Below are 12,500 nucleotides of genomic sequence, written 5' to 3'. Positions count from 1 at the left end.
ATAAAATACAAGCAGAACAAAAAGTCACTGGTGGGAGCTCCAGGCTTTCCCTTCTTTCCCTAAGGGTGGCGCTGGCCGGCTCTTTCCCTATCCAGGTCCTCACGGGGGATCTGTATGAGTTTCCTATAATGTTCCTCCTGGCCGAGGCACACTGACGGGGGTTTTCCCTTCCCGTCCGGGAAAGAGAGGGTTGAGTTAGTGCTTGCCTCAGTCTTCACATACATAGCGCTGGTTGTGTGTGTGTGTGTGTGTGTGTGTGGGTGTGTGTGTGTGTGTGTGTGAGTCGCTTACCACCAGTGCATGGCCCGACCTGTCTCTCCAAGCGTCATGTGGGAAGTGCGGGCAGAGGCAGCCTCGCCTACATATTGTCTGTCTGTCTGGCTCCGCAGGTGGCCTTGATTCGTATTCATGAACTTGAGACAACATGTAGGCGGGGACGTAGCGGCCGTCTACCAGCTGGCCGAGTGGTAGGCGGGGCCTTCTCAGCTGCACTCTGCCTCCTTCCCACTGGCTCTCTCGGGACCCATGCCTACCTGGCGGCCTGTTGCCTAGCGACATGCCACAGTTTGTATGCGTGACTGTGTGTGTGTGTGTGTGTGAAGAATTTTTTGATTGATAGTTTATTAAACAAAATGTTAAAAACAGTCAAACTCAGTCAACTTTCTGGTCTAGAGGGGCGGGTAGCCTGGCCCAGCCAGCGTGCTTTCTGGTCCAGAGGGGCGGGTAGCCTGGTCCAGCCAGCGTGCTTTCTGGTCTAGAGGGGCGGGTAGCCTGGTCCAGCCAGCGTGCTTTCTGGTCTAGAGGGGCGGGTAGCCTGGTCCAGCCAGCGTGCTTTCTGGTCTAGAGGGGCGGGTAGCCTGGTCCAGCCAGCGTGCTTTCTGGTCTAGAGGGGCGGGTAGCCTGGTCCAGCCAGCGTGCTTTCTGGTCTAGAGGGGCGGGTAGGGTAGCCTGGCCCAGCCAGCGTGCTTTCTGGTCTAGAGGGGCGGGTAGGGTAGCCTGGCCCAGCCAGCGTGCTTTCTGGTCTAGAGGGGCGGGTAGGGTAGCCTGGCCCAGCCAGCGTGCTTTCTGGTCTAGAGGGGCGGGTAGGGTAGCCTGGCCCAGCCAGCGTGCTTTCTGGTCTAGAGGGGCGGGTAGGGTAGCCTGGCCCAGCCAGCGTGCTTTCTGGTCTAGAGGGGCGGGTAGGGTAGCCTGGCCCAGCCAGCGTGCTTTCTGGTCTAGAGGGGCGGGTAGGGTAGCCTGGCCCAGCCAGCGTGCTTTCTGGTCTAGAGGGGCGGGTAGGGTAGCCTGGCCCAGCCAGCGTGCTTTCTGGTCTAGAGGGGCGGGTAGGGTAGCCTGGCCCAGCCAGCGTGCTTTCTGGTCTAGAGGGGCGGGTAGGGTAGCCTGGCCCAGCCAGCGTGCTTTCTGGTCTAGAGGGGCGGATAGGGTAGCCTGGCCCAGCCAGCGTGCTTTCTGGTCTAGAGGGGCGGGTATGTGTAATTTACATTTTAGTCACATCCAAGCGGATATATTTGTATATATATTTCAGTGAAATCCAAGTTCAAGCTGCTTCTCAACAGGCAGTGTGTTTAGTTAGACTGGTTAGACTGGCATAGTGTCAACCCCTTACCCTGTGTGGGATCGGTGGTTAGACTGGCATAGTGTCGACCCCTTACCCCTGTGTGGGATCGGTGGTTAGACTGGCATAGTGTCGACCCCTTACCCTGTGTGGGATCACTGGTTAGACTGGCATAGTGTCGCCCCCTTACCCTGTGTGGGATCACTGGTTAGACTGGCATAGTGTCGACCCCTTACCCTGTGTGGGATCACTGGTTAGACTGGCATAGTGTCGACCCCTTACCCTGTGTGGGATCGGTGGTTAGACTGGCATAGTGTCGACCCCTTAACCCTGTGTGGGATCACTGGTTAGACTGGCATAGTGTCAACCCCTTACCCCTGTGTGGGATCACTGGTTAGACTGGCATAGTGTCGACCCCTTACCCTGTGTGGGATCGGTGGTTAGACTGGCATAGTGTCGACCCCTTACCCCTGTGTGGGATCACTGGTTAGACTGGCATAGTGTCAACCCCTTACCCCTGTGTGGGATCTGGTTAGACTGGCATAGTGTCAACCCCTTACCCCTGTGTGGGATCACTGGTTAGAGTGGCATAGTGTCGACCCCTTACCCCTGTGTGGGATCACTGGTTAGACTGGCATAGTGTCAACCCCTTACCCCTGTGTGGGATCACTGGTTAGACTGGCATAGTGTCGACCCCTTACCCCTGTGTGGGATCACTGGTTAGACTGGCATAGTGTCGACCCCTTACCCCTGTGTGGGATCACTGGTTAGACTGGCATAGTGTCAACCCCTTACCCCTGTGTGGGATCTGGTTAGACTGGCATAGTGTCAACCTCTTACCCCTGTGTGGGATCACTGGTTAGACTGGCATAGTGTCGACCCCTTACCCCTGTGTGGGATCTGGTTAGACTGGCATAGTGTCAACCCCTTACCCCTGTGTGGGATCTGGTTAGACTGGCATAGTGTCGACCCCTTACCCCTGTGTGGGATCACTGGTTAGACTGGCATAGTGTCAACCCCTTACCCCTGTGTGGGATCACTGGTTAGACTGGCATAGTGTCGACCCCTTACCCCTGTGTGGGATCACTGGTTAGACTGGCATAGTGTCAACCCCTTACCCCTGTGTGGGATCTGGTTAGACTGGCATAGTGTCAACCCCTTACCCCTGTGTGGGATCTGGTTAGACTGGCATAGTGTCAACCCCTTACCCCTGTGTGGGATCTGGTTAGACTGGCATAGTGTCGACCCCTTACCCCTGTGTGGGATCACTGGTTAGACTGGCATAGTGTCAACCCCTTACCCCTGTGTGGGATCACTGGTTAGACTGGCATAGTGTCAACCCCTTACCCCTGTGTGGGATCACTGGTTAGACTGGCATAGTGTCAACCCCTTACCCCTGTGTGGGATCACTGGTTAGACTGGCATAGTGTCGACCCCTTACCCATGTGTGGGATCTGGTTAGACTGGCATAGTGTCAACCCCTTACCCCTGTGTGGGATCACTGGTTAGACTGGCATAGTGTCGACCCCTTACCCCTGTGTGGGATCTGGTTAGACTGGCATAGTGTCGACCCCTTACCTCTGTGTGGGATCGCTGGTTAGACTGGCATAGTGTCGACCCCTTACCCCTGTGTGGGATCACTGGTTAGAGTGGCATAGTGTCAACCCCTTACCCCTGTGTGGGATCTGGTTAGACTGGCATAGTGTCGACCCCTTACCCCTGTGTGGGATCACTGGTTAGACTGGCATAGTGTCAACCCCTTACCCCTGTGTGGGATCACTGGTTAGAGTGGCATAGTGTCAACCCCTTACCCCTGTGTGGGATCTGGTTAGACTGGCATAGTGTCGACCCCTTACCCCTGTGTGGGATCTGGTTAGACTGGCATAGTGTTGACCCCTTACCCCTGTGTGGGATCGCTGGTTAGACTGGCATATTTGCCGTTACCGATGTGACCCGACATGACCAACTAAGGGCCGATCCGATACTTTTCCGATACAGTATCGGGTCATCTCTAATATGTATATATTTGTGTATATATTTCAGTGACATTCAGGCGGGGTAATGTATATATTTGTGTATATATTTCAGTGACATTCAGGCGGGGGCCAAGCTGCTTCTCAACAGGCAGTTTGCAGACGAACGTTGGACCAAGAACAGAGTGGTGACCTGCCTGGACTGGTCCTCACAGGTGTGTGTGTGTGTGTGTGTGTGTGTGTGTGTGTGTGTGTGTGTGTGTGTGTGTGTGTGTGTGTGTGTGTGTGTGTGTGTGCGTGTGCGTGTGCGTGCGTGCGTGCACGTGCGTGCGTGTGTGTGTGTGTGTGTAGACTAGAAGGTTTCATGTGTATCCTTATAGGTCTGTGTGTTATTTATGTATGTATATAATAAATGTAATTGTGTATAATGTATTTATCTCTAATGTAATCTATAATGTAATCTATTCCAGTACCCGGAGTTCCTCGTAGCCTCCTACAACAACAATGTATTTATATAATGTAATCTATAATGTAATCTATAATGTAATCTATTCCAGTACCCAGAGCTCCTCGTAGCCTCCTACAACAACAATGTATTTATATAATGTAATCTATAATGTAATCTATTCCAGTACCCAGAGCTCCTCGTAGCCTCCTACAACAACAATGTATTTATATAATGTAATCTATAATGTAATCTATAATGTAATCTATTCCAGTACCCAGAGCTCCTCGTAGCCTCCTACAACAACAATGAAGACTCTCCTCATGAACCCGACGGAGTTGCTCTGGTTTGGAACATGAAGTACAAGAAGACCACGCCGGAATATACCTTCCACTGTCAGGTAATTATATTACATCATACAGTATTACACTGTCAGGTAATCACATTACATATGTGACCGGGGACAGTGGTTTGATACACAAGGAGGCCATGGTCATTTTTCAGTTCTTTACATATTATGAAACGGCACACTGTAACCTTACCTTTCATATGATGTATTGCTCATTGAAATTTGGGGGGGAAATGGAGAAGATATGACCATTTGAAACTTGTTGAACCAGAATTAGAGAATTCCCCCTTCAAATAATTTAGCACCTCTGAACCCAGGAATGTGTGTGACAATAGATACCTGTCTCCACCCCTAGATACTTGCATAAACACTCCCCCCATCCACTAACCACTCCCCCCACTAGGTTAGCTGTCAACTGCACAGAATGACACTTAGTAAAACCAGCTATCATTTATTCCATGAAGTTACTTGTAGTGCTTTTAATTGCTAAATGTTCTGTAAAGCAGTATAACTGTATCTGCTGGACGAGAAGAATTAGGTCATCTAGAACTCTTAGAATGAGAATAAATAGAGATGAGAAAGTATCAATATTGCAATATAGAAATATAGGACGGACGGACGGACGGACGTGGTTTTATGTATCTAAAAAGTAACTAGTAGGCTAATTGAGTTTTCAAATAAATACATGTGGAGTAAAACTACTTGCAGCTAACACTGCAAGTAGGCTATAATTTATTCCATGAAGTTACTTGTAGTTTTAGACCCATGCTTTTAATTGCTAAATTTTAAAATGCTGTATGTTTACATTACATTATTAATAATGTACAAAGGTACCTTTTTACCCCTAAATGCATGGCTTGAATCAGCCGTGCACTGATTCTTACCGACAGAAAGTCAGGGGAAAAAAATACCTTAGACATGTTATGATCCTTCCACTTTTAAGAAGATCACACCAGCATTTCTACTACACTGTGTCTTCACAATCAATATTTGAGCTGTTCTTCTAACAACAACAATGTCATGGATTGATCAAATTAAATAAAAGACGGATTTCACCGCGACGCGCGATCACGCGCGATGTTATTCATTCATGATGTATTGATCATCAGGCAGCTGCATCCAACGGTGATAAAGTTACAGATATTAAAACACAGTGCTAAACCACACATAGCTACATGTGTGCACTGAAATAAAGGGCAGAAGAATGGATTTACAACTAAGACAATCTGGTCAGAACGCACAGCTGTGTGTGGTGTGGAGACCACAAACAAACAAAACTTCTCTTCAGAGGACGACGGGTAAATCCACCCAGTGTAATGATAATAATAATAATACTGTTACAGTCGGAGGTGATGTCCGCCAGCTTCGCCAGCTTCCATCCCAACCTGGTGATGGGCGGGACTTATTCTGGACAGATCGTCCTCTGGGACAACAGGAGCAACAAGAGGACCCCGGTCCAGAGGACGCCCCTGTCTGCTGCTGCCCACACTGTGAGTAACTACCCTCTAACTACCCCTCTAACTACCCCCATAACTACCACTATACCCCTGTCTGCTGCTGCCCACACTGTGAGTAACTACCCTCTAACTACCCCTCTAACTACCCCCATAACTACCACTATACCCCTGTCTGCTGCTGCCCACACTGTGAGTACATGTTATGACTAACATTGTGACCGTATTAAACTGTGTCCAGGTGGTGTTATGACTAACATTGTGACTCGACTTCCGGTGACATGGATTGAAGGCAGTTTGCGTCGAGCTACAGCAATCCCTCGATTATAATCTTTATTTTAAACCCATAGAGACCAGAAAGCTATATTGGTTTCTCCACGTTCATCAGTGTTCACAATGGAGAACGCCGAGCTAGCTGCCGAGCTAGCTGCGCTCATGAGATCAATAGTACGTGAAGAAATAGCATCGGGATTGGAGTCTAGTCTACAGCCTATTAAGGATAATCTAAACAAGATTCAACAAAAAGGATCATCGTGCGTGGACAAGATAGACTCTCTCTCGAGACGGCAGCCAACGAGACTGATGAAAGGCTGTTACAATGTAACAATGTTACAATGTAACAATGTTACAATGTAATGTTATGTTACAACTGGAGAAGGAGAACAAAAAGCTATCTGAGGAAATTCATTCATTAAAACAGAAGAAGAACGGAATCACTCGAAAATCACAGCAGAAAATTGAATGTGAGAATATACGGGCTCTTAGAAAAGGTTGAAATGGGCAACCCGACATTGTTTGTAAATGGAATGCTGAGTGATCGTTTTGGTCAAGAAATAGGTCCACCACCTTTTGTAAACATTGCTCATCGAATCGGAGCAAAGAACGGCAAGACGCCGCGATGCCTAATCGCCAAATTAAACGACTCTGACACAAGACAAAAGATTGTGCGTCTCGCCGGTGCAAAAGCCGGCTCAGGTGGGCTGCAGTATAAAGGACAAAAGCTCAGCATTGTCCGCGATGTTACTGCAGAACAACGCAAGCAGCAATCTTCCTTCGACGGGCTCAGATCACTCCTGCGCCAAACCGACCTACGCTGTAACGGTGTAGCCTTTCCTGCAAAAATGCTCATCACCTTCAAGAACAAGACCCACACCTTTACTGATGCATCGGAGGCAATGGATTTCTACACAACCGAGATCAAACCAGGGCTGGCAACGGAGGCTGAAACACCACCACCACCAGAGGCGTCAACTCCGTGGGTTCAGAGGCGCAAATGAACCCACTGGCATTTTGGCAAAATATATCAATTATGCAGTATATGCACCCACTGTCCACTGAAATTTCCGTCAATAAGCGACCGCCACAAAGCGACTGCTTTACTGTTTATCATTGATCATGCTGAAATGTTGAAACAGAACAATTTAATGTTATAGCTGTAAGGAGAAACACTTTCCTCGTACTTTAAATGGTATGTCAATAAGCGACCGCTGAAAACAAAACTCGTTTTTTTTCCACCGCTGGGGGGGAGGGGGCGTGGCTGCATGAACCCACTGCCGTTATAAGAACCTTCCGCCACTGACCACCACCACAGCATGCCGGCGACACAGTGGAAGTTCTCGAGGCAGCAACAGCCACAGTCTGACTGTCACTACTGTACAGTATGTATACACTACAGGCTGAATACAGGTATGAGGACTAGAGACCCGTATCCCACGCATATTAACTGAGGACTAGAGACCCGTATCCCATGCATATTAACTGAGGACTAGAGACCCGTATCCCACGCATATTAACTGAGGACTAGAGACCCGTATCCCACGCATATTAACTGAGGACTAGAGACCCGTATCGCACGCATATTAACTGAGGACTAGAGACCCGTATCCCATGCATATTAACTGAGGACTAGAGACCCGTATCCCACGCATATTAACTGAGGACTAGAGACCCGTATCCCACGCATATTAACTGAGGACTAGAGACCCGTATCACACGCATATTAACTGAGGACTAGAGACCCGTATCCCACGCATATTAACTGAGGACTAGAGACCCGTATCACACGCATATTAACTGAGGACTAGAGACCCGTATCCCACGCATATTAACTGAGGACTAGAGACCCGTATCACACGCATATTAACTGAGGACTAGAGACCCGTATCCCACGCATGTTAACTGAGGACTAGAGACCCGTATCACACGCATATTAACTGAGGACTAGAGACCCGTATCCCACGCATGTTAACTGAGGACTAGAGACCCGTATCCCACGCATGTTTGAGGACTAGAGACCCGTATCACACGCATATTAACTGAGGACTAGAGACCCGTATCCCACGCATATTAACTGAGGACTAGAGACCCGTATCCCACGCATATTAACTGAGGACTGACTGTCACTACTGTACAGTATGTATACACTACAGGCTGAATACAGGTATGAGGACTAGAGACCCGTATCCCACGCATATTAACTGAGGACTAGAGACCCGTATCACACGCATATTAACTGAGGACTAGAGACCCGTATCCCACGCATATTAACTGAGGACTAGAGACCCGTATCCCACGCATATTAACTGAGGACTAGAGACCCGTATCCCACGCATATTAACTGAGGACTAGAGACCCGTATCCCACGCATATTAACTGAGGACTAGAGACCCGTATCCCATGCATATTAACTGAGATATTCAGTAATATTAATATTAATATAATAATATGAATTATAATAACATCATTCTTATAAGAATATTAACTGACATCTTATTCTTAAGACTCTATAATGTGGCTACACGGGCAGACCTCTAGTTTCGCATCTTTTTTTAGTTTGTTGTTTTGTTTTTTTCCTCTGGTCCAAGGGTTTAAAAATGACATTCTTCTCTTTTTCCCCCTTTTCTTTTCTTTGATTATTATATTATTCTATATCATGTGTGTGTGTGTGTGTGTGTGTGTGTGTGTGTGTGTGTGTGTGTGTGTGTGTGTGTGTGTGTGTGTGTGTGTGTGTGTGTGTGTGTGTCGTCTGCTCTATTATATTTCGGTTTATATAATTCTGTGACTTTGTTTTGTGTGTGTGTGTGTGTGTGTGTGTGTGTGTGTGTGTGTGCCAGTGAGCGTGTCGACACATGATCTGTGCCGGTGCATTAGATTAGATTATATAATTTGTACTCATATTATTTCATCATATTATTTCCCTTATTACTGCTAGTATTATTTATTAGAGACAGCACCAATGACATGACATGTTCGCTATATTTCCATTCTTGTTTTTATTTATTTATCTTGCAATTATTTTGTTGTTGCTGGTATTATTATCATTAATGCTGTATTGGTTGCTGTCACTGTGATTAATTGTGTGATGATGGCAATATCACATACTACATTATATTCATACTTAATTTAGTGTATTTGAAGAAAAGGAGAAAGAAAGAGAGACATTCTCCATTGGCGTTCTCCTAATTTTGTATTATTCTGTTTAAGCCAATTTCATAGGGAGACCAACAGAGGGAGCTGTTTGACAAGCTAACATGTCACAACTCTGCAATAGGCAGAGAATAGGAGGTTGGAAGGTGGCTATGTGGACTATGAACACTAAGATGTTCTGCCCACGTGACCGTCTTCGGGTGGGGAGGGGAGGGGTAGGGGGAGGGATATGGGTTGATGCCAGACTACAATTGGGGAGGGGCTCCACGATGTTTACGTATTATACCATTTATTTTTATGTTCTTAAATCCTTGTTTCGACAATTCAATATAAATGGAAACCCCTTGTTACTCTACCATGAATTCATTTAAGCCATATAGAACAACAAGGGCCAAAACAAAAATGCATTTTAAAAACATAAACCTATTATGGCAAAAATAAACATACCCTCATGGAATGTACAGGGAATACATAATAATATCAAGTATAGCAGCTGTCTCGAATATTTGGATAGGAAAAGGATCGATATAGCTTTACTCCAAGAAACTCACATAATGGCACAAGATTTGGATAAATTAGAAAATAATAAATATCTGGTCATAGCTTCCTCATCTGCCGCCAATAAAACAAAAGGGGTAATAATTCTAATATCTACAAAAATAAGATTTGATATTATCAAGAAAGGAAATGACTCAGCTGGAAGAATTACCTATGTCAAAGGTATTCTCTGTGACAAAGAGGTCCTGCTGTTATCAGTATATGCCCCTAATACCCATGACTCTGCTTTCTACGCCCAACTATCAAATATTTTACAAGAGTATTCAGACTGTGCGATCATTTTTGGTGCTGATATGAACGCAGTGTTAATACCAGACTTGGATAAATCAGGTGCAAATACAAACAACCCATCCACAATTGCATTTAAAAATCTGGTATCTAATCACTCACTGATCGACATTTGGAGACATTATAATCCAAGTGTAAAGCAATATACCTTTTTTTTCGAATAGACATAAAACACACACAAGAATTGATTACATATTAATATCCCCTAATATTCTTCGTTGTGTTAAAAAGGCGTTTCCAACATGTCCCTATCAGATCACCATGCAAATCGGTGTCTACTCATATTTGAAAATTGCCCAAAACGTGCTACAAGATGGAAATTTAATTTAACGCTATTGCAGGATTACTCGTTCTGTGAGCAATTTAGATCGGACTTCACTTATTTAATTAATATTAATAAAAACAGTGTCACAGATGTGAGATTCTTATGGGATGCAACTAAAGGGTTTATCCGCAATAATTCAATATCATTTGCCTCTGCACGTAACAAAGCTCATCTCCAAGAAATATCCACTCTGGAAAATAGACAAGCATTATTAACTGCATTGCAACAGAATAACTATGACCAAGTGAGGGAAAGGGAGCTCTCTAAAGTGAAGTCTGAACTAAATGCCTTATTGGCACAAAAAGCAGAGTTCTTAGCTCACAGAACGAGACAAACTGAGTACTTGAATGGAAATAATCCAAGTTTCCTACTGGCTAGGTCAATCCAAAATAATGAACGAAAAGCAGATATCACATCAATCGAAAATAAAGAGGGAGTGATTGTAAACGACCCGAATGAAATAAATCAGGAATTTAAATACTTTTATCAACAACTTTATTCTTCTGAAGCACAATTCTCAAAAGCTGATTTAGACTCCTTTTTCGAAAACTACGATGAACTATACGATGCACTTAAGGAAATGAAACAAGGGAAATCACCAGGGTTCGATGGTATTCCACCGGAGCTGTATTTGACCTTTTGGAACGAACTGGGCCCAATCCTACTCGAGATGTTTCAATTTGCCATTACGAAAGGAAGTTTTAATAGAGATATCAGTACAGCAATCATTACATTGTTACAGAAAAAGGGGATATAGTTGGATATAGAAATACCAGTGGGCTCTTGTTTCAGATATCTGGGAATAGATATATACTCATCCATTGACAAAATCGTGTCAAAAAATTACAAGAGTCTTAAGAAGGTGATAACAGATGAATTACATCGTTGGTCTCTATTATTCATTTCCTTCTCAGCTAGGCTCTCTGTGATAAAAACCCATATACTTCCCAAAATTAACTTTTTTGTAAGTATGATTCATTTACCACCTCCCCCAGGATTCTGGGAGAAGCTGCAGGGCTTGGTATTTAAATTTATATGGCATGAGCAAAATCCGCTGATCAGTAACTCCACACTTCAAAACAGTAGGAAGGCAGGAGGATTATCGGTTCCTAATTTCGAAAGGTATTATTTCTCTTTTATGCTCAGACCGCTGTTAAGATGGTTCCACAATGATGTCGATGTACCATGGGTGAACATGGATAAACACGTTATATCTCCATATACTTTTAAAGATATTCTCTTTTCCGGTCTCTCACACACCTTTTGTCGCACTAAATTTGGTCCAATTATAGCCCACTCGATCTATGCCTGGAAACATATCGCCAAAATTGGACAGTGGGATACAAAATGGCATCTAGATACCCCTATTTTCGAGAATAATTCCCTACAGTTGGGTGAGAGACCAATCATATTTCCGAATTGTCAAAGACAAGGTATCCACAAATTATCGGATATATATAACGAATATGGTCTCAGATCTTTCCAAGAGCTCAAAACACTTTTTTATTTACAGTTGCGTATGGAGTCCCCTGGAACCAACCATTACCAGTTCATCCTTTAACGAATGTCTTGAATGGTATAAATGTTAAAAGTGGCTTTGTTTCCGGGTTATATAATAAATTACAAGAAAAATGTAATGTCACTACAGGTATTATCACTGTATGGAACATAGATCTAAAAGACTACAATATCAGAATAAATTGGCAGAACGTAAGGAATAATATTCCTCTAACATCTCGTAATTATAACAATCAACTAACCCATTAGAAATTGATTTTAAGATTTTATTCTACACCCAGAAAACTCTGCCAAATTAAAATACTACAAAGTCCTCTATGCCCACTATGTCCACTAAAACCCATCGGAATATACATACACATGATATGGGAATTTCATACGTATGCACCATTGTTGTTTCCCTCTCCTGTAATGTCTGTGCTAACCCGGGGTTCTTTAAAAAAAAAAGAAAAAAAAGAAAAAGTTGGTCACAAAAAAAACTGTGTCAGTGGTGTTATGACTAGCATTGTGACCGTGTTATCCTGTGTTAAACAGCACCCAGTGTACTGCGTCCAGGTGGTGTTATGACTAACATTGTGACCGTGTTATCCTGTGTTAAACAGGTGTTAT

General features: G+C 44.7%; 2 protein-coding genes across 6 annotated transcripts in view; both read left to right on the top strand.

The window, feature by feature from the left end:
- LOC308325835 (coatomer subunit beta') overlaps positions 1-12,500 on the top strand; it is an 82,118-nt gene that overhangs the window by 18,015 nt on the left and 51,603 nt on the right. The gene's annotated exons all lie outside the window — the stretch shown is intronic.
- LOC308325836 (dynein, cytoplasmic 1, intermediate chain 2a-like) overlaps positions 1-12,500 on the top strand; it is a 25,274-nt gene that overhangs the window by 8,149 nt on the left and 4,625 nt on the right. For all 5 annotated transcript variants that reach the window (XM_080778547.1, XM_080778545.1, XM_080778546.1 and 2 more), the window contains 3 exons: positions 3,644-3,743; positions 4,248-4,373; positions 5,666-5,812. In XM_080778547.1, the coding sequence (XP_080634673.1) occupies positions 3,644-3,743; positions 4,248-4,373; positions 5,666-5,812 (373 nt within the window). The remainder of the gene's footprint in view (positions 1-3,643; positions 3,744-4,247; positions 4,374-5,665; positions 5,813-12,500) is intronic.

The sequence above is a fragment of the Protomyctophum bolini genome (assembly GCF_963924005.1).
Source record: "Protomyctophum bolini genome assembly, chromosome: 12".
Lineage (NCBI taxonomy): Eukaryota > Metazoa > Chordata > Actinopteri > Myctophiformes > Myctophidae > Protomyctophum > Protomyctophum bolini.
The sequence above is the reverse complement of the archived record's forward strand: the minus strand, read 5'-3'. Positions and strand labels throughout refer to the sequence as shown.